General features: G+C 28.4%; 1 protein-coding gene across 2 annotated transcripts in view; it reads left to right on the forward strand.

Moving 5' to 3' along the window:
* rk (G-protein coupled receptor rickets) overlaps positions 1-22,839 on the forward strand; it is a 133,290-nt gene that overhangs the window by 104,451 nt on the left and 6,000 nt on the right. The window contains exons 3-14 of one of the 2 annotated variants that reach the window (XM_088186143.1): positions 2,915-2,986; positions 6,581-6,724; positions 10,525-10,668; positions 11,229-11,300; positions 11,364-11,435; positions 12,713-12,781; positions 16,142-16,285; positions 16,839-16,979; positions 18,392-18,457; positions 18,531-18,674; positions 19,317-19,388; positions 22,638-22,764. In XM_088186143.1, coding sequence (XP_088042269.1) covers positions 2,915-2,986; positions 6,581-6,724; positions 10,525-10,668; positions 11,229-11,300; positions 11,364-11,435; positions 12,713-12,781; positions 16,142-16,285; positions 16,839-16,979; positions 18,392-18,457; positions 18,531-18,674; positions 19,317-19,388; positions 22,638-22,764 — 1,267 coding nt within the window. The remainder of the gene's footprint in view (positions 1-2,914; positions 2,987-6,580; positions 6,725-10,524; positions 10,669-11,228; positions 11,301-11,363; positions 11,436-12,712; positions 12,782-16,141; positions 16,286-16,838; positions 16,980-18,391; positions 18,458-18,530; positions 18,675-19,316; positions 19,389-22,637; positions 22,765-22,839) is intronic. The other variant, XM_088186144.1, reaches the window with a different exon arrangement.

Consider the following 22,839-nt stretch of genomic DNA (forward strand, 5'->3'; position numbering starts at 1 on the left):
CTTTTCACGGTACATTGCTATTATCCTCTTAAATAAAAATATAATTTACTCGTTAAAATGATATAAGATATATATTTCTTATGAAATTGCCCATAGTAATAATATTTTAATAATTCAGTAATAAAACTATATATTAATGTATTACTTACTATTTTAAGAATACTTTATTATAAGGGCAAGCGGAAATGTGAAAGTCTCATTGGAAAAGCTTCTCTGTGGAACGATTACGTAGCGCCGGTAACTGTCTCCGTAAAACCGAACCATTTTTATTTTACCAACGGAAGGAAGGAAAGCGACTAAGATCTTCCTTCGAGCGGAAAGAAAAACTATTTCTTGTCCGCATTCAAAATATTTTACTTTTGCTTTAACTTTATCCATCGGTCGTGCTTAAAACCAACCGACAAACATTCACACGACACTTCGGTGGAGCTCATTTCCGAGTAATTAAAGTAATTTATGTCAGGCTATTTATTTTAATAAGTCTGTATTATGCAGAAAGAGGTTTTAATGGATTAAAGTTATCTCAAACGCAAAAAGTCGGAGCTTATTTTGAGCGCTAAAATGCGTCTAATTGTTCTTCCATTCTAATCGAATTATGTAATTATACAATTGTTCGACTTCGCCAAGTGGTACTTTTTAATATACTTTATATACAGAAGAGCACTTAAAATTACGCCACGTTATTATTTTTTACTAATCCTATATTTAATCCATTATGAATACGAACAAGCAAGCAGTATGGTATCCCGCAGTGCTAACAAACAAGGTTCGCTAATCCATTTATGTATTTTCCAGAGGTCTTGGTTGTTACCACACGTTTTCCCATTAGTATTGTTGTTCGGCGAAGTGAAATAGCCATTTGCGACATCCACCATTATTTGCCCTAACGGTCGAGACACGAATGCCAATATAGTTCTTTGCAGACACGGCCGCCAAAACTTACCATACACGGTGGTTTTTCCAACTCATTACCGTCGCAATTGAACGGAAAATGTCACAAAGGTCAAAGTACTTATATATAGACTTGAGTGGTAACTAAACAAAATAATTGTATTCATATAACTTTTGATTGACGATCATAAATATTTATGCTTGTATGGAAAATCCTTTTACTAATAGACAATACTATATTTATCAGGATGTTACATATCAAGCTAACTTTTACTATGATTAGAATAAGACATTTATTGCAGTATTAAAGGGAGAAAATATTTATTTTGACATCTATCAACAAATTGTCAGTATCCCTTTACTTTCTTCATTTCATAATAAAAATGTCAAGGGAATAAAATCCACTGTAATAAAGCATTTAACACTATTAAAATCATGTCTGAATATTAAATCCGTTTGGCACAGTTAATACATCAAGTTTTGAATTGTTGTCAAAGAATCGTATACGTAATCGTAATAACAAAATTTAGGAATTAGGATGTTCTTCTAACCTAATATATACAAAGAAATAAACGTAGCTATATCACATAATACATCTGAATCTCTATGAATTTATTGTTTTTACTGTATTTTTTATCCATGTTCTATAATTTTTAATAAAAGGTATATACATGTATTATTTTAAAAACGAAAATTTGTTCCGTGACTTGCTGAAAACTACTACTGTAAACCATTAAACGAAGTTGCAGTTTTAACGTTTCGTGTTAGTGCAAGGATTTAATCTTGAAGCTTCGAATTTGACATTTGACTTGTACATATTTAAATTTTTGCCACACTTAAAAGCGAGATCTGCATTGAAGTTTTATAGTAAGCAACGTCTTATAAATTTTATTTTATAAATAGTATAAGTTGCTGAGTATTGACCTGAAAAACTTAAGTTCTAACTCCAAATGAATGTTTCTAATTTTTATCGCGTCTGTGAGATCGGAATTATTGATCATCATTTAATTATAATTCCGATAGATAATTAGGTTTACAAGATTTTCTTAATCTCACAGAAAAATATCGTGATGATTAATTAAAACTGAGCTAAGTCATACATATTTGTATCAACTTATAGATATTCGAATATGTTTAGTTGTACTACCGATATTTGAATAGTTTAAGCTGTCAAATAGTCTTAGTCTCTAATTTACGTAGCATTTTTGTTACCTGGTCTATCGACTCATTATTAAAAAATCAAGCATTGTAAAAGATCTTATAAAACATGATTCAAATAAAATCAAATATTATAAAATATTAAACTGGCAATTTTTTTCAGTCTCATTTCAGCGTCCTGTGTAGCTGTTATATCTGTCTAGTTAAGGCACTCTTAATAAATATATTAAATGGTCGTTCATTGCTTCACAACGGATTTATTCTTTATGTCACCTAAAATATATTATTTTTTTTTATAAATATTACTAACAATTTTCTTCTAAGAAAATGATATTAACGCTTTTCCTTTTTATCGTAAATGTATATGATTTTTTCGAGGAAAAGTAGTAAACTTTAAAATAATCAAAGTCTCGTCGCTTATGTTTTTTTTTCAGAAAAATCGTAAAATTCACACCCAAAACGATAAAGCGAATTTATGATCTGATTTAACGATCTATTTTATTATTTCACAATTTCATTATAAAAAACGTTTATATTATGATTATTTTGAATTTTACAGTATTTTTTTAATAAATATATCTATAAATAAATATTGCTCTATGAGAAAAATATATTATTTCAAGACAGGATTTTAGAATTAAAAACACAACATGAATTACATTCTAAATAAAGTAGATATACGTTAAACGATCCATGTAAAATGTTTCCCATTTTTTGATTTGCGTCGTTTAACGAAATTTATGTATCTCGCATTTAACGGTTCGGATAATGCACTCATCCACATAACGTAATAATTCTGATACATATGTATGTTAATATAGCAATTATACGATTTTATTTACAATAAATTATTTTATTGTTTCAGAAATTTAAACGGAAACAACATCACCGATTTGAAGCCTCATTCATTCTTGAGAGTACCTGAGCTAGAAGAATTGTAAGTATTTTTATTATACTAGATTATGATATAAATTTACATTTAAAAGTTATATTTTTCACCCTTGGTGGTAATCCTACTCTGATCGAAAGTTAAGCCTAGCGCATAACCATAATACCCAAAATTGGTATTATAATCTGAGAATATATAGGATCAAGGTGTCATACCCCTCCATCGCAAATTATATATTCCAATTCGCATATAATATTAGTACATGTAGCTCATTTTAATATATATATTATCGTCGTATTATTTTAATTCAATATTTATTCTAATAAGCATTAAGATTATTTTGATATATTCAAGAAAAACGTGAACTTTACATAATCTAAATATAGTCCTTTCAAATTCTAAGATTAAATCTCAAACAAGATGCTATTTTAATTTTATGTAAATAAGCAGTGAAACGTAAACAAACACAATTTTTAATTTTGGAAGATAAATACGCATTACGAGTGTAAATAATTACGAGCTATCTGTTAATTAGAAAACTTTGTTATGTTTAACTTTGCGTTTGATACTTGAAGATACACAAGAAACTTTGACTTAAAGTTTCAACAATCAAAGTTAAAACGATATGGATTTATTTGATTTTTTTATTATTGAAGAGCTTTTACAATATCTTAAGTGTTCTTCGCATAGATACGAGTAACCTGGGAGAGTCAGTAGATTTAATTAATTTACGACACCGCAGGTTACAACAGGTAAAGTCGACAAGAATAGGAATGTGGGGTCACCCTCTCTGCTGGGTTGTTCGCACATAAATTTGTAAGAAAGTACGAGGAAAGACGCCAGTTTCCCATTCGCTACGATATCTACTATCGGAAACTTTAATTGTGTCGTATAAATTCTATGAAAAATAGAAGGCTATGCCTTCACACTTGAATGGACACGGTGCTCAGATGTATACGGAAAACACAGCAATGCATAACAAATAAATTTTACTTTAATGTAGCAGTAAAAATACATATGTTTATTGTGTATACTGAGGCATGAAAACAACAAGTAAAGATTTATCATAATAAACTTTAAAAATATCTATAACATTATACTTTAAAATTAGAGTAAATATTTCGTAAACTATGCTAATAAAATTTACATTGTTTTTATTTGCTTACTACGCATTAAGTTAGTTGCGATTAAAAAAAACATATTTTATTGCTATTTTTATTACTTTCCTAATATTTATTTTCATACATATTGTATAATACATTGATAGTAATCTATGTGGAAAATAACATTTTGTCTGATTTTATAAAATACAACAGTATTCTACTCGCGCGCCTAGTCGATTAGGCGAATTTTAAACAGTTAGATTTTTTACATACAACAATAATTATTTTCGATCAGTTCATATAAATATTTAGGCCTATATTAAATCGATTTAAATTGAATTATGTATTATGAATAAGTTATAGTTTATAATTTGTAAACGTAGCTTATACTTATACATTATATTCATTGATTTAAAACTGCATATAGCACGATAAATATAGGGAGATTATATTCGGCCATAGGAAATGAATAATATACGATATTATTTAATTCCTATGGCCAATTTCTGTGCTAGCTCACTCTCAACGCGATGGCCAATTATAAATATTTAAATGTGTTATTAGATTTATTTATTTCCTTTGTTTTTCTTAGTAGAATATTTTCGTAACCATGGGCGTTTCAACAAGTGGAAGTTTGACAATCTCTGCTGCATTTAGCTATGCAATAAAATAGCATTTATATTTGTAATAAATCCTGAAACTATTGAAGAATATTTTAGCTAATGTCTCGCGTTTATGAACGTCATGAAGAAAATGCATTTGTCGGAATAACAATGGCACTTATCAGTGAGTCGTTAAGACTAATTTTATTTACTGCACATTTATCGCGTATTGCGTTTTTTCGCGATTAATCGTGTTTTATACCTGGCCGGTGGTCACCTTAATTAGTTCATACCGCTTATTTTTGAGCCTCGTTTTTTTAAATCATTACTTTAGGAATTTTTCAAACATTTTGAAATACATTTTTTAGGCAAATTTGTATCTAAAATTATGCACAAATTACAAATTTAATATTTGTATTTATACAAAATCAATATATTAAAATATAATTACAATGAAATAACACTTAAAAGAATCATAATTTTTATAAAAATGTGTCGATTTTTAGAAAGCCTTTATACATTAAAAAATGATAAATATTAACTAGATAATAAAAAAATATCATATAGCATTGTTTTCACATTGAATTATATTTTATTTTAATAAAAAATGAATAGCAATATAAATTTTTCAAAGCAAAAAAAGTAGTAAAGAGAACAATAAGTTTTTCCAAAAATACTTAATATATTGAATAAAAATATTTAATAATTACTGTTTATTTTATATTGCTGTGTCTTTTGACTGGCATAATATAGGGTGTCTCAAAATTAACGCAAGATTTGAATTAAATAGAAAACACATTTTTTATTGAATCATAAAGTACATAGAATAGGATTATTTATGATGATTATTGATTTTTACTAACCCTAAACTCTCAGCTGTAAACATTTACTACACAACGGCGGCAAATTTAAATCTATAACGTAAAACAAATCAAAATTATAATGTAGCATAGATATATAAAAATACTTTTTTTTATTAAAGCTTTTAGAAATATAATAAAACGTTTTTTATAATATATTATTTTTTATGACAATTTGCAAGTTGTGCAAAAATACTCGCTTTACACTTTACGCCCTTGATAGACGGAGTTTGACTGTACATAAATTAACACTAGAGCTCGATTTAATTTCCGCCTTTCGTCAAACTCATCGTTTTTCCTTTCGTTATACTTGCTATGGCAATTTTCCTTTGGGCGAACAAACCCTCTCGCTTTTTTCCGTTATCATCTTCATCTTGCAAAATTGACCCATTTTCTTAAAGATCGTATATTTCTTGTTTTTTAGCCCAACGTGCACGTCCCTTGTCACTCGCACGAATCCACTTTGGGGTTGGATTCGCTCTCATGCAAATCCTCGACGTCATTGTTCCAAAAAATTACCGCTATATTCATGAAATTCGATTACTTTTACAGTGCAGCCATAAATATAGGCATAGTAACTCTTGTGATTAATGTTCTTTTTACACACATTGAATGCGAATGAAATAGCGCCTATATATAACGTCTTTACATAGATATAACATACGAAGCAAGTATATTATATGTAACACATTCCTAAATATAATACATAAAATACAATATGATACAAAAGTAACTGTAAATCATTTTTAATTAGTTTTCAATAATGTGATATGTTTATATAATCTGATCATGTCTGACCGGACATATATGGCTACGCAATATATAAGTAAATTAATCAAGACAATCTGTTTTATTGAACACGATATAACTGGGTCGAGGGTTCTGTTCCAAGACAAAAACATAGATTAAACATAAATCATATTTCTCATACAGATGTGTATCTGAACCTTTCGCAATTCCCATTATTTGTGTAACTCATTAAAAGTTCTAGGTTGTTTTCAGAAATTCAATTTAAAATGTGTCAAAGATTTTCGTTACCTTGCGTATCGATTATGATTAATTGGTTGTATTTTTCAGGATTTTGTCGAACAATAAATTGGGCAGTCTTCATCCAGATGTCTTCAAACACACACCAAAGATAAAAATTTTAGTTTTGAACGGATGCTCTCTCACTGAAATACCTGTTGGCGCTCTAAGTCATCTTACTAACTTAGTATCATTGTAAGTACCAATATTTAATAATATTTTATCGTAGTATTATTACATTCTTATATTTAAGTAAATTAATAATAAGCAAATAGATCTAACACAGAGAGTGTTATATTGCTACTACGTGACACAAAACTATAGGTGAGCCCTTTAGTTAAGTCACGTAGGCAAGGAAATTTGATGAGATACATTATTTTGCTAGTGTCGAGTGTCTAATCAAGATATTACAACATTTATGTAATATAATAAATGCCATAAATTAAATTTTTAATTAAACTCCTAAGAATGCTTATAAAAGCTCAGGAATAAATCTTAACAACATACACTCTTTCCATTTTTAGACTTGTCATTTGTCTACGACCCCATTTGAAAGCTTTTCCCTTTTCATCTCATTACAACATTTTAGGCAGTCATATACAACGTTATACATTATATATAGCATTATGGTACCTACTTGGAGCGACAGTGGTTCCGGAAAAACTCCAGAAAATCCGCACGTACAAAAGCCACACAATTTACGACGCTTAACGTATTCACTGCCTCGTTGTAAATTAATAGGAATTTCTCTGCAGTCAACTAGTATACAAGGCGACGTTCTACGACTCTCAGAACTGCAGATGTACATAAATATATCTAGAATGAAGTGGCAAAATTTATTATTATTATTTTTGTTTGGCCTAAATATTATGCAATCGATATTCAGCGCTGGAAGAAACATAGTTGCATTACATGCCCTTATTGTGGAGAAAATATAAAACGAAGTAAGAGATCCAGCCTTTGTGCTATTTTTCTCAACCTACGTGTTTTCATGAAACGTAAACAAACCCACTTCTTTTTCAGAACAACATCTGCACATATTATCTTCGATTGAATGCACATTTGCGTTGGTGTGTGTATATTCTGCATTGGATTTATATTCTTGATTAAAATTTATTATAGAGATATAAAATTACAAATAAATCGAAAATCAGTTCATTATAAAGAGTAGATAAAGCTTTTTTTCAAGTTTTGCATTTATTCCAGTCACATAAGTGTCTTATATAATAAAATTTAATGGTAAATTTATTATTCGTACTCTTAATTAGCGAATTGAAGGATGACTATGTTTTGAACAGAATCATAAAATTTGTAGATTTGTATACGTTTATGTGTGTATTATTTTATATGAACAAATCGATGACATTTTCTCCCACTATTTTAATGGTGGTATTGTTCTTTAACTTATTACAAGTTTTACAAAAATTTGGAAACCATTAGAAAGAACAATTTTTATTGCAGGTAAAATTTCATGAATTGCATACACCTAGATTTGCATACTATTTGTTAAATGTATATATAGTTGTCTGTTCTTTCTGTTGATTAGGAAATTAATCAATATATAATACGTAAAACCACAAATACATATGTAGATTTTTAAGGATCTTACATTAGCATTTTCAAGTTTATTATTTATATGTTTTTTTCTGCAAAAAGTATACTATGGTAGTATATTTGCATTAACAAAAAATAGATACCTATAAATTAGTATCCATTAGATTAATTTAAAATTTATTATCTAAGGATTTGGATTTAAAAATTAATTAAAAATCATTATTAAATATTATTATAATAATTTTTAACAGAATTTCGCTTTTATTTAATTTTTTATTTGTTATTTTATTGAATCGAAATAAGCAATTTGAATTGGTTAATGGTTATACCTTTTTTATTGTTTGTGGAAATTTTTTATGGTAAAAATACGCTCTATATTTAATTATATAAAATCAGTGCGTAATTTTAAATAATAGTAATAAACTATCTTTACGATAATAAAAAGTATAAAATTGCAAAAAAATTAGCAAGTATAAAATAAAATGTGATTAAATATAGATATATCATATAAAATATTTTTCTGATATTTATTGAAGTAATACACATAAAATAATAAGTAAAACCCTATAATAAATAACAAAAATATATTAAAATTTATTGAATGTAAAAAAAATTAAAATTCATTATTCAATTCTTAAACAACATGTATATAAAAATTATTTCAAATTTCTCTATCACTACTAATAACAGTTAATATGTAAAACATTAATATTTTTCTACACCCTCTCTAGCCCCCAATACTGATATTTCTCAATAAATGTGAAAAAGCTTAAAATTTATAGTTCGTAGTCTAATTCGTCAAGACATACTCTTTTGACTTTTAAAGTTTATGTTTGCTTGTTGTATTGTGCAATCAAATTTCTTTCCTCAATATATTCTTAGTTCAGCTAAAGACTGCTCACTCTAAGATATTAATTTTTCTCAAATGCTTTTCTGTCGAAAGAATGAAAAAAAGTTCAAAGACATTTTTAAAATCAACCGCTTTCACGGTTCTGGCTGTGAAAAATATACTTTCCACTCCGAAATATAAGAAGCACCTCCAGACCGTTTATCTTTCTGGATTTTTCACAATCGCTTAAAGTTATTAATTATCTTCCGTCACCTTGACAAGTGTTTTCCCATCTGACTCAAATTTATTCTCATTGTGAAACTGTCATTCTTTTTTAACACATAACAGTCCAGTGCTGTGTCCATTGACTTATTCCATCCGTGTTTATTTATTTATTAAAAATTTTGCAAGTTTACTAAAAATATCAATAACAAATAATTTAACAAAACAAAACATTTAACATTTAACAAAAATATCAATAACAAATTTATGCCTATCATGTAAGGACATTAATAGCATCACTCGATCTTTACAAATGATACTTATTTCCACCCTTAGCCTGACCTCTTCCGTCCCTTTAGACGTTTTTAAAAAAATATATTTTAACTGATGACTTCTTGAAACTTAAATACAATATTAAAATATATCTATTGACAAACATTTTTCAATTTAACTGAATTGTAGACGATCTGTCATTATAATTAAAATAAAAAATTCGCCACAAAAGCTGGCACTAAATTGCTTAGTTAATCATTTTAAAATAAAAAAATACATACCTTAAACACAAAAGACAACAAAAAAGCACTACAAATAATTTGTTCAGTACAGAAGAAAAAAGGTTTTTGTATGATTCAAATTTAATAAAATAGTGAAACATTTTACTAGCAATTAATTAAATTAACAATTATGCCCTGTACTAAACATGTCCATTGACTCGAGAATCATTACGACGTTGTATATACTATGTACATACATATGTATTTGTATAACAAACCACAAATCACACTGACACACGATGACGTCTGTTTAAACTACAGGTCCTCCAATTTGGAACTACATATATATAATTACTAGGCATTCTATAAAGCTTAGTTTTCAATGTTTTAATTACACTAATGCTTTTGTAATTATTTTATATACATACATATGCATGTATAGAACTTATTTAATTATTTTAAGCGAGTGAAAAAGGTTGATTTGTTTACATTGTATTAATATAAAACTCGAAAGATGTTAAAAGCTTGAATACACTTTAGCGCAAACAATTGTTTCAAATTAAAAAAATATCTTTCGAAATGTTAACTCTTCATTTAACACCATTAATCCAAATATACGAGGGAAAAACACATCGATATTTAAAGAAATACTTTGTATTACGTATACATAAGTAAGCGTATAATTTTGGATGAAGCCATTTATTACCCTCGTCAGTAACAAATGTGCCGTCGAGTTTGGTTTTAAAATACGGTTCAACCACTTAACTACCCCACGGTGTCAGTAGCTGAACGATTGAGTTGAATCGTAACAATAAAAAGGCGAATCAGTATCTACGTAACGTCGTTAAAAATGATTAATTGTATAATTAAATTAATAAATAACACTGCATATGCAGAGAAATTGTAGGCAATCACATGAAGCACATACCTTCCGAGAGTTTCGTCCATCAAAAGCGGCTGAGGTTTTTAAAGTTGAACAGAAACTACATTCGTGATGTGCCGTCTAATGCTTTATCGTCTTTGAATTCCTTAGAAGCGTTGTAAGTACCAAAAAAAAAAAACACACACACACACTAAAAATGTATGCTACCAAAACCTCACAGTTCGACTGATATACGAACCCAATAGGATTCTATACATAAATCTAAACATGTTTTCAGCATGGCTGTGTGAAAGCTTCGGAAAAAGGCTTTTGTGTTCGGTGTTCTGCGGCTTGTGCTTTTCTATCAAAAATTTAGAGCTTATCAACAATGACACTCGGTGCTTTATGGATGTAATGCGCAAATTTATTACCGGGTCTTTCCATTGTGTAAATCTCGTTTATTATTCAGGACTGAACGCTTCTTATTATAACCGAAACCTTAAATCTATCAATGTCCACTTTTTCTTATACGTATTTACATTTTGACCCAATTTCTGCGGTCATGAGTAAATATAATATATGGAAATATTAATGGTTGTAAAAAAATATACTTCAATGTAAATATATTATTTACACGTGCAATTCTATGTACGCTTTATGTGTATATTAATATACTAATGAACAACTATATTTAATCTGATTCATGTAATTATTTACGTTCTATTGTATTATTTACAGAAATTTAGCTTATAATCAAATAACAGACATTCCGATTCATGCGTTTCCTTCTCTGAGCCAATTAAAGTATTTGTAAGTATTTTTTTATTATAATATATGATAGTAAACTATTTTAAACACACGTTTTAATTTCAGATTGCTGAAGAGAAACAGAATATCAACAATTGATAAGTTTGCCTTTGCAAATTTAACGTCGCTGAAAGTTTTGTAAGTACATCTCAAATATTTATTTGTTACTACTTGTGTATGCTTTTGAAACTCCTGCAGTGTGTATATTTATATAGGTAAATAAATACAGTCTTGTTCACTTAAAGTTTTATCTAAATAAGGCAGAAAACCATTGAAATTTAAATCGCAATAAATTACAATCAAAAAATAAATATAAATTTGGTTTTCTATATTTATTACCCATATACGGTCTGCTTTATCACAAAAATAATATCTATTAATTATGTTCATATATAATACATACATTTATATTATTTATATATGTAAATATATATATCTATAAAAAAATAATAATAAATAAATTTGGTAAATAAAGTTTTAAGCGAATAAAAAAATATTTATTATCCTAAGCGTTACTCGCGGATATTTTAATATATTTTATTTTACCAAATTAAAACAGTGATTTTTGCAAAAAAAAAACATTGTCTAAAAACTAGCATGTATTTTGTATTAAAATAAAGTTAAATTGTGTTAGTTTTAATAATCTTATATTACATTGTAATAGTATTAGTTTAAAAAATTCTACTTTATTTTATTTATAAAGATGGAAAAATGCCAAGAACGTTAAATCAAAAAAAAATACATTAAAATGATCAATGCACTATTAAAATAAAATATAAATCACTAAAACTACACCAAAGCATAAATAAATAAATTAACCTGCGTTTGAAATTTATAATCAAATATAGAGCAAAGTAACTGTTTTAGTTAAAGATTGTACATAACGAAACCATAAAATTTGGTTCAATAGACGCACTTTTTTCATTAAATATCATACATTTTTTAAAATGTCACTGATGTGGTTCAACAGACGCACTTTCTCATAAAACGTTCCCTCACCTGTCTCCAGTCGAATATTTATATTTCTAACATATGGAACGTTTACGAAAATATCTCTAATCGCTAGTTGCGCAGCTTGCTATTCACAAAAATAACATTTTCACATTAAATCAACGCGCTAATGGACAGGAGATGACATCTTCATGACAGCGTTTGTCATCTGAGTATTAAAATACGTTTGAGCGAAGAAATTATTATGAACTGGTTCAAAGATATATTACACCATACGTTTAATAATATAATTTTTACATAGCGTAACGTCGTGGTTAGGTCATATAAGAACAGAATATGGCTCTATCCATTTACATTGAGCATAAAAGCTATGACTTAATTGCTTTTCCGTTTAATATAGTTGTACGCGAAATGGGTCAGGAATTGCATACTTAAATTATTTTTAATTTAAATTATATTTTCAGGCAGTTGGACGACAATCTGCTGGCGGATATACCTTCAGCTATACACATGCTACCTGCCCTTGATGATTTGTGAGTAATATTGTATTATGTTTGTTAAGCTTTATACGTCCCAGTAACCGGTAATTGAATCTATACTAACCAGACTACGCTTCAGCGATAAGTGAATTTCGCATTTGCCAAAATTTTAAGTTACGATCTCTTTGGCGCCGTTGTATAATAAACCTATGTCGAAATTTAACTCGCGCAGGCATTCGACGCGAGAATACAGTTTAATTTTATTACCGACACTAACAATGTTATATGAAATCTATCGTAAAATAAATTGGTGATGTTTGACAATGCGGAATTATATATTATAGTAAAAAAGTATATTCCGCACATAATTTTATAGTATTTCGATTTTTTAATAATCTAGATTACATTGATACGATTTCAATTATTATAGTGTGTAATTTAAATTTTATATTATTTGATAAGCAATACATCAGTTTTTTACAGTGCATTGAAAAAAATACAATTTTGGTGTTTTTTCTTAAAATTAAATATTGTTTATATCATTATAACTAATTAACGCTTCGGTACAGGTAATTACTTTAACGTAATGCAGAGAAACTTCGTTCAGACTTTTTAAGTAATTAATGTTCTCGTACAATAATTACGCTAATGCTAGCTTTTCTTTTTGTACGGTGTATTATATATTTGTTTTTATACATAATACAATATAATATAATTTCAAAGCTTTATTATTAATGTAGATAAATATTGGGTTGTAAGATTTATTCATTATTAAAATATTTTATTTTCAATTCAGAAATCAGTTTAATAATTTTGTATAGTATGTGCTTTTTGCTCAAAAGTCTTCTGACATTTTATTGTAGATTGCAATCTTGTGTGGATATTCCTTGTTTGTGATTTTTATCAAGACTGCAAATCTAGTAAATTCATACTTTTAAGAGAGCTATTCAAAACTCTAAGCCAGTGATATATATTTAGTGCAAATAATCAATAAAAAAATGACTTATGAATATACAACATAACAATATATTATTAAATTAATTTGGTGTGAATCTTGCCTTTAGATTTTATTTTCAAGTTTTTATATCTATTGGTACTGTTAGCTGTTTATATTATTTGATTTAATTATTTTTAAATTTTAGAAGATATATTCACATATATAAGTACTTAAATTTAGCAAATGTTAAAGTTAGAAATTTATATTTATTTTCACATTTGTATTTTAATTTAATACTTCAATTAATTATATTTGTTGGCTTTTTTGCTTCCCCATCAATGTTAAATGGACATATAAAAAAGTTAAATATACCTTCATAATTTTGTAGACTAACGAATCTGTCTTCGAATACTGTGAGTAATTTTATTAGTTCGTTTGCATATTTAAGAAAATCTTCGTTGTCTCTTTTGAAGTCATTTAATAACTTCATTTGCTCTCAGATGACTTTCATAAAGCTTAAATTTCGCTACGAATATTTTCATATCTTGATAACAGTTTTTAACCAATTTATTTTTGGTTTCGATCTTCTTATTTAGATAATTTAATTCATTTATGATACTGTTAAAAAAAATTTAAAAGCAATTATTTGTCGTAGAATGTAGGAATATCCTTTAATAAAAAACTGTATTTTCTTAAGCATTTCAAACAATTTAACTATTGAACATAAACATGAAAAAGTATATCACTGTATTCAGATTCCAGCTCATATAAATATCTTCTTAAAATTTACGATTCTTAATTGAATTAATTGTCATAACAACACTAACATTACATGAGACATCATCAATACTTATGCGCATAAGTTTTTGAAGTGAAAAAAGCGATGAAAAATGAAAAGCTTCAAAAAGTCCATGCCATGTGATCAAAAATCAAATTAATAACTCCGACATTCTTGCCCACCCACCTGTCGGATTGTCAATTATTTTTTTTAAATGCAGATGACGAACTTGCATACTATTTGTGACACCTTTTTTAATATCTCTTCCGGTTGTTGTATTTTCTAATCTCACTATGTCGAGAAGTTATTGGTCAAAATTTGGTTTAGTATGCTTCATTCAATTCTCACTTATTGCAAGTCCTAATATTATTATAAAAAGTCCTAATATGCAACGGCACGATTTTATTGCTTTTAACGTGGATTTTTATTTGCCCCCCTTTCCTTAAATTTGTTTAGGACATTTAATGGATTACTACGAATCTCCATGAAAGGAAAATGTTTAAAAAAACGATAGTGACCTGCCTGCTTTTGCCCCCTCCCCTCTCTCCCCTTGTAAAAAGCTGAAATGCCGTACCTAAAAATAACAGTTTAAATGTATTATGTACATTCTTTTATTTGTTAGTTCAAATTTTTTTATTAGTATTAACATTTAATTTTTCATATTCATATGTTTAATTTTTCATATTCATATTTAACTTAGTCGCGGGATCGACTGTATATATTATTTATTTAGTTGATTAAGCTAATATACTCATTAAGCATATTTACTATTTAAGCATTCGTAACTTTAGAAGGGTCACAGGAAAGTATCAAATCAACAATTAAAAGTCTGAGGTGCAAGGTTTTGACTATCTGTATATTGGCTGTACTAAAACATTTCACCCAAGTTGCGACAATTTGATAGAAACGTGTTGTTTTATTAATCAACTTTTTTGTTTATTGCTTCTTTAAGTTTGATCAATTGTGAGCAGTACTTATTGAAATTAATAGTTTTATTTCGTGACAGTAGCTCGTAGTGCAATTATAACTAACAAATTCCACCAAATTTATAAAGTTTTTTAATGGTCTGTATTGATTCACCCCGCTGTCACTATTATCTTTGTCCATTAATGTCATTGTACTGAATCCACTTTTTATATCTAGTAATAAGTTGTCTAAAAAAAGTTTTATTGCCGTTAAGTATCAAAGCTCGAACATAAATTCGTTCCACTACCTAATCAATCACGCGTGTCATTAAATTACTGTCACTGTCAATCATAGTCTTAATTTTATCCGCATCTCGTGAATAAAATGCGAGAGATGCATATTTGACATCTTAATCTCCTACTTCTGTAACATATTTGCACTTTGAATCATCAGTATATTGGTTTCATATACAACACATATTGCTTTTCATCTTTCGATAGCACAAAAGCGTTGATAAAAAATTCAAAATTCCTGAAAAATCCGCTAGGAACATCTAAATAAATATGAATATATTAACAATATTTATATTAATAATATAGCAATATCAAGTTTAGCGGCAAAATCAGCGATATCGATTTCACTTATTGTAATATAAAATAATATGTTTATCGAATTGTGAAACTCCATAATAACAAAAAGCTATAATATAACTTTTATTCATCCATTGAGACATTGTTTACTGCAAATTATATAGACACATTGATTTACTATAATACGTCTGTTTTTCTCTTAGATTGGTGTCAGGAAACAGAATAAAATACATTGGTTCCGGTGTCCTGCAAAAATCACCAGGCATTAAGTTATTGGAACTTAAAGGCAATCCATTGGTCGGGGTGGATCCACATGCATTCAGCTTTCTACCTAAATTGAAGAAATTGTAAGTATACGTCTTTCTATGGCGGTCATTATGTTTTTATGGAACGAAAGCACATTACGGCCCTACGCTATACGGCCAACGTATATTTATATGTCTGCATTATGCATGTATGAATTCTCCCTGTAAATATTCCTAGCAAACTGCTTTAATTATTAAACTATGTAATTATCATATGCATTCCAAATTGCAATGCACTTTATTTTTACATAATTAAATATAAAATTAAATATAATTACTAATCTGAATTTATTTGATAACTTTAGTTTATTTTCATAATTACTTTAAATATAACGTCAGATTATTATTACACAATTCTTGTTTAAAACTTTACTACTTAATCACAGTCTCTTATATACTTTCAATTTACGACTTTGAAAACATTTTAATTTCATACATCTGAGTTATAAATGTTATTGAGAAAATATTTAAATGTAACGTAAATATGTATTTTGCTTCCCTTCATGTTGCTACTGTAACTGAAATGTGACGTGTTTACAGTTGTGTCGAACAACAAATCCAATACATTTTATTGATACTTTTATTTTTTTATTAGGATACTATCAAACGCTCGAGACTTAACCATATTTCCAAGCTTGAACGGCACAAGCGCTTTGGAAATGCTAAAATTGGATAGAGCCGCTTTAGCAGCAGTGCCGCACACTTTATGCAAAACGTGCCCCAATCTCAAAACTTTGTAAGTATTGCTTATCTACATAATGTACGCTTTTTATATCTTATGATATATTACCTATTCTCATATACGGATTTATATAATATAATATAATTTAAAAAATAATCAAAATTAACGAAGGGATGTTAAACTGAGACATAAGAAGTTGATAGAAATATTTTAATATTATTCTTAAAACTCCTTTAGTATTTTTTAAATCTGTCGATTCCCAATTAAAATATCGTTTTTAATGCTATTGATTTTTCTAAAAAAATTTACAGGTGTAATGGCTACATCTTAATAACTTAATAATGCCATTTAGATCCCACTATTTTGTTACATATACTATAAAATATTATATCTCTAACTAACAACAAGAAATTGATAAATATAGAAGAGTTTACTATGTGTGTTTGCAAAGTTTGGTATTCTTCCAGTAAAGATAACATTTATGGAGTTTACACTTATGAAAATCGCAATTTAATTTAGATATTTTTAAAGCACTGTTTCACAGTTATTGTTTTGCTATATATCATAAAATTCAGAAAATAGATGATCGAATGAAATTATAATCTTGAATTTAGATCTCCCATACACGATAAAAATTCTCGCAGTCAAATTAATAATTTATGACAAATATAATTATATAATATTCACATTATGGCATTAGCTTATTTCTATGGTAATATATTTTATATTTTTTATACCTACCTTAATTTAAATACTATTTTGAAAGCTTCTGATTTCCCATAAGATATTTTAATTCAAGGCAAATTTGTATGTATTAGAAATTTTATTACGCAATCAATCAGGCGGTTACCGACGTGAATTTGACTTATGACACTCATAAAATCTAGCAGATCGAATCGCTGTCACTCTTTATCAGGCTACCTCACGTTTTCCAAAATGAGGGGTAACGTCCCCGTTAACGGAACGTTACAACGCAACGGCCGCATAAATTTTCGCATTTTGATTCACGACCTTTTGCCGGCGACGTTTCGATGCAGTATAATTTATGTAATAATACTTTTTATCTAGCTTAACATTAATCAAATTTAAATTAGAGCTAAAGTCCCGTTACATATTTATAAAGAGAGGGCAATATTCCGGAATATTATAATATCTACCGGAGGGCGGAAGAAATCCCTTCCTCCATTATCACGCTGATGGATTATTAAATACATCGTCCAAAAAGCAACCCTTTAAATCTCACCGTACCATCTGAATTATGTGTATAATCCGTAAGCGTCGTAATAATAATGCTCTTCATCATCGATGTATCACGTAAATGGTAATTGGCGGTTTACTGTACGCTGTAATGATACGATAAACAATTAGCTCGCGAGAATAATTAATATAATCTAATATGTTAATATGCAACTATTAATTTAATATAATATATATGAAATGTATTAAAACATTTTATTATTTTTCAGGGACATGAAATCAAATCGCTTGACAAAAATACCGGAGCTAACATATTGCAAACAGTTAAAAGTATTGTGAGTAATTATTATATATATATATTTATTTAATAGTGATTTTTATGATATATAATAAATTTTTATATTACAGAGACCTCACATCGAACCTCATAACATCTCTTGAAGGAAAACCGTTTAAATCTCTAAGCGGACTCTTAGATCTGATGCTACCTCACAATTTAATCGATATCATACCTAGAGACGCTTTTCATGGGCTTTCTAGATTGCAAATGCTGTAAGTTATTTTATATGTTATTCAATTAATAATAAAGTCACTTTAACGATCGGCTCGAACTTTTCTTCTGACGCGTATTACATCTGACGTCCACATCACAGGATATCCGATTAGGTAAACCATTCATGTTAAGCACTTCATCATCCTGTCGACGGATGCTGTTTGTTTATTAGGATCATCTATCATTTGGAGCCGGACGAATCTCGCGTGCGGTTTTTCTCTACTTCGTACTGATTTATATCGCGAAGATATTTCGCAGTAATTTCGAAGCGGCCCGGATTTGTAATAAATTGGACTTGAATGAATTCCAAATAAATCAGACGTGCCTAGTTTGACAGTTCGTTGTTAGAATTATTTTATCGTCTTTATTGATTTTTAACTAATTTAATTTTTATTTATATCGTACGAGAATCGCTCCCTAAAAAAACAATCAGTTGTTTAACTAATAATAACTGGTAGTATAGTAAAAACTATCGATTGATCTAATTTATATTTTTAGTAAAAAAATAATGTATTAGTATTATCAAGTTTGAGAAACTATGTTTGAGTGTTCGTTCAAAAACCTAGAGTGCGTGTCCGATCGTATACGTGTAAGCCTTTACTCTTATCAAATGTGCTTTCTTTTTTATATGTTCATTTTAGTGACTTGGATGACAATCAGATTACTTCAATACATCCAGACGCATTTTTACCAATTTCCAAAATCGAAGAATTGTAAGTATTTTTAATGAATTTCGATATATTAAAAATAAAAATAATATACTTATATTGAGTCTAAAACAAAACAGTGATAACAACTGGTAATAATGATTGCAATAATACACTTATTGTTATATAGTGGCATATTTCAATAAAACATAATGAAACCAAAAATGCTACTTATTGCTATAAAAAAATAATACTAGTGATATAAATGTAATATTGCCTGAAGTAAATTATAACTAATTTTGCTACAAGTCTAGACCTAACTTATTAATAATAATAAAATAATAACATTTACCTTTATTTGTATGAAATATGAAAATAAAATGTTATTAATCATTAAATATTTATAATATATTTATTTTAAAAATATGATTGCCAATTATAATATTATTTAAATTTTAAACTTATGTACGTATCTGAAAATAAAAATCAATTGGCATTACAACTAGTGGCGTAAAAAAAATTCCCAAGCTCCATAAAAGCTATCGCTGTTCACGTGACAATATTCTGGCCTCTGACTGGTTGTGCTTAAAATAATGCATTCGATGTATCTATACAACTTCCAAAGATAATGTGAAGTTTATCTGATTTAAAAACCTGGTTTGCCCAAAAAACCTGAAAAAAACAAGGTGTGACACCATATGTTTTATATTTTTCAGCCAAAATATAATAAACACTATAAACCTGGTAAGTTTTTTTAGAAACATATATAAATTACCACATATATTAAAAAATGTAGATTCCGCTATAAGGCGGTGAAATTGAAATGGCAAGTTTTGCAAGTCTCAGCGTCTTCGCTGGAGTGTCGAGTTGTATTTTTGTCTATTGAATCACTTGGCGCCTTTCACTGCGTCTCCGCCGCATCTTTGTCGCGTTTACTCTCTGTGACATAAGTGTCACATCTTTTATAATCCTGGTTCAAGATAGCTCTAGAAAATCGCAGATCAGGGTGCGGGCTAATTTCATTTAAACGTGCTTACGCTTCAAAGAAACGGTCCAGATGGTCACTCTGGCAGTCGTGAACCAAGGGGTAGAATAATATAAATATGCGCAAAATGTAATGTATTGTCTAACCAACATAATTAGTCTATTAGCTAGCATATTTTCCAAACAAATAGTATTTTTTTAATTTCATTGATTTTCGTCCAAAGACGGATGTACTATTAGGTGATCCGTGAAATATTTACAATTATTAACGCAATTTTTTAGTCACGAGATCTCTCCTACATTGTAGTAAAAAATATTTACTTTCGAGATTTGTTCGAAACAGTCAATATAATGACCTCTAAAATATATTGAAAATGAAAATGAAAAACCTTCACAGAAAATGTATTATTCATATTAATATTGGCATCTTCAGGACAGTTTTTTCAGATATATGTAATACACTAGCAGTGCAAAACATTCGTGAAATGTACTATATATAACAATATAGTCTTCAGCTCACTCACCGATTTTGTCTTTATCTTATATGTGATCGTAAAAATTTGTTCTTTTAATGTCTTCTTTATCTTCAGAAATGGGAAAAGTCGCTTAAAGATATATATTGTGAATACTGTGACATCACAACTGTGTCGTTTTTGGGTTAAATTTACAAATTAGTAATGTATTACGATCCGTTGTGTTTGCGTGGTGTAAGATCCATAGATCATTTTCCCATAATTTTAGAATAGCATATTGGCAGTATTTTTCATGAGATCTTGTGGTAAGAATTCGTATAGGACAGATATAATAAAAAATCAGTAAAAAAACTTTACTTTTGAAGCAACTTGACGTGCTTTTTCGGCGCACTTATATAAAAACAATTAAGCTTTTTTAATTTTATGAGTATATACCCATTATTCCTTACCTATGCGATAGAGTAATTCTAGCTCGTTACCTAGTTTTTCAAAAATAGCTCAAAAAATTATTTACGATAATATTGATTTTTAAGTTTTAACTTGTTTCGTGCTCAAAATATCAGTCAAAAATTATTTTCATTAAATCTACGAATCACAAAAATCCCAGCAATCCCCCCTAATAATGATTCGGCGATTTCTAAGCACAATGTTCTTAATTTTTTTCATCTTTTCATCGGTGATTGATGCGCTAGAGCGCCCATGTCTTCATCGACGTATTCCCGCTTGGAAATATTTGTAACATTTATAAACCCTTAGTTTTGACATAGGATTCTTGCCAAAAGCCTTATCTAACATATTTACCAGTTCACTGCACTTTATTCTATTTTCAACATAAAATTAAATGCAAATTCTTTGTTCCGTCATTCTCAAAATAAAGAAATTGTCGAGGGAGGCACAATGCGTCGTCAATACTTGCCTGTCAAACACAAACTACTCATTCAATTTGACAGACAATTGATATGCGTATCACAAGCAGTGGTATCACATGAAAAACATATGAACTAAACTAAAAATGTGAAATATTTATAATTGATTTATCAAACCTTGTATAGTAAAGAAAGCATTAGAAATACACATGTTTGATATTGATTTATATACAAACAGTTTTCCTTCAGTGTTTATTAAGCGATTATGCTTGAATCGTAAGTTATATATAACCAGCACGATATAGCAGTCGTATTAAGTCATATGTTTTATTGTCATATGGATCATAGTTTTTCAATTTTTATCGTATCTGAGAGATCGAAGCTAATTATAATTCCGACAGATTTGTTTTAATTATATTATTCTAATTTCACAATCGATTAAGTTACATAACGACACATATTGATTGTAAGCTGTATTTAATAGTCAAAATGACACTGTCTCACTACTTACTTAGTAGTTGTTAATTATTGGGTTCATCTTATTTTATGCATTGAGCTAACGCGTGTTATGTATGTAGAAACAGAAGAGTTATAATATTATATATAAATAAGTTAAAATATGCTAAAAATAATTTAGATTCTATATAACACATTATAATTTATTAAAAATCATGAAATACCTTCAATTTCATTCACTGTAAGTAAATATATATTAAAAGGGATTTTAAAAAGTTTTTTGTGAAATCAATATACACGTACATTTGAATAACCATGTGATGAAAAAAATCCATACATCAAAATTGCGTGCATAGCATGTTTGGAATTCATGAATAAATTATCAACGTAACTTCATGACGTATCAATGGCTCTCAAAAATCGTCGCTGTTCACGCGATAAAACGCAATTCACCACTATTAAATTAATTACAAAATGATGACTTTTTTTATTAACTGTTTTAATAATTGTTACAATTTTACTAATATTTTTTTTAGAAATTTAGCCAACAACGCTTTTCCTTACTTGCCTGCCAGCGGGCTTCAACGCCTCTTACATCTGAAGACCTTCAACAACCCCAACTTGAGGGAGTTTCATCAGCCGGAAACTTTCCCGCGGATACAAGTGAGCTTTAATTAATTAACTTCGTCACAGACTATTGAGTCGGTTGTTTGACTTAATAAAATCTAATTAAAACAG

The sequence above is a fragment of the Plectrocnemia conspersa genome, unplaced genomic scaffold, assembly GCF_051122295.1.
Source record: "Plectrocnemia conspersa isolate PC_06_02 unplaced genomic scaffold, ASM5112229v1 ptg000005l, whole genome shotgun sequence".
In the NCBI taxonomy this organism is placed as follows: domain Eukaryota; kingdom Metazoa; phylum Arthropoda; class Insecta; order Trichoptera; family Polycentropodidae; genus Plectrocnemia; species Plectrocnemia conspersa.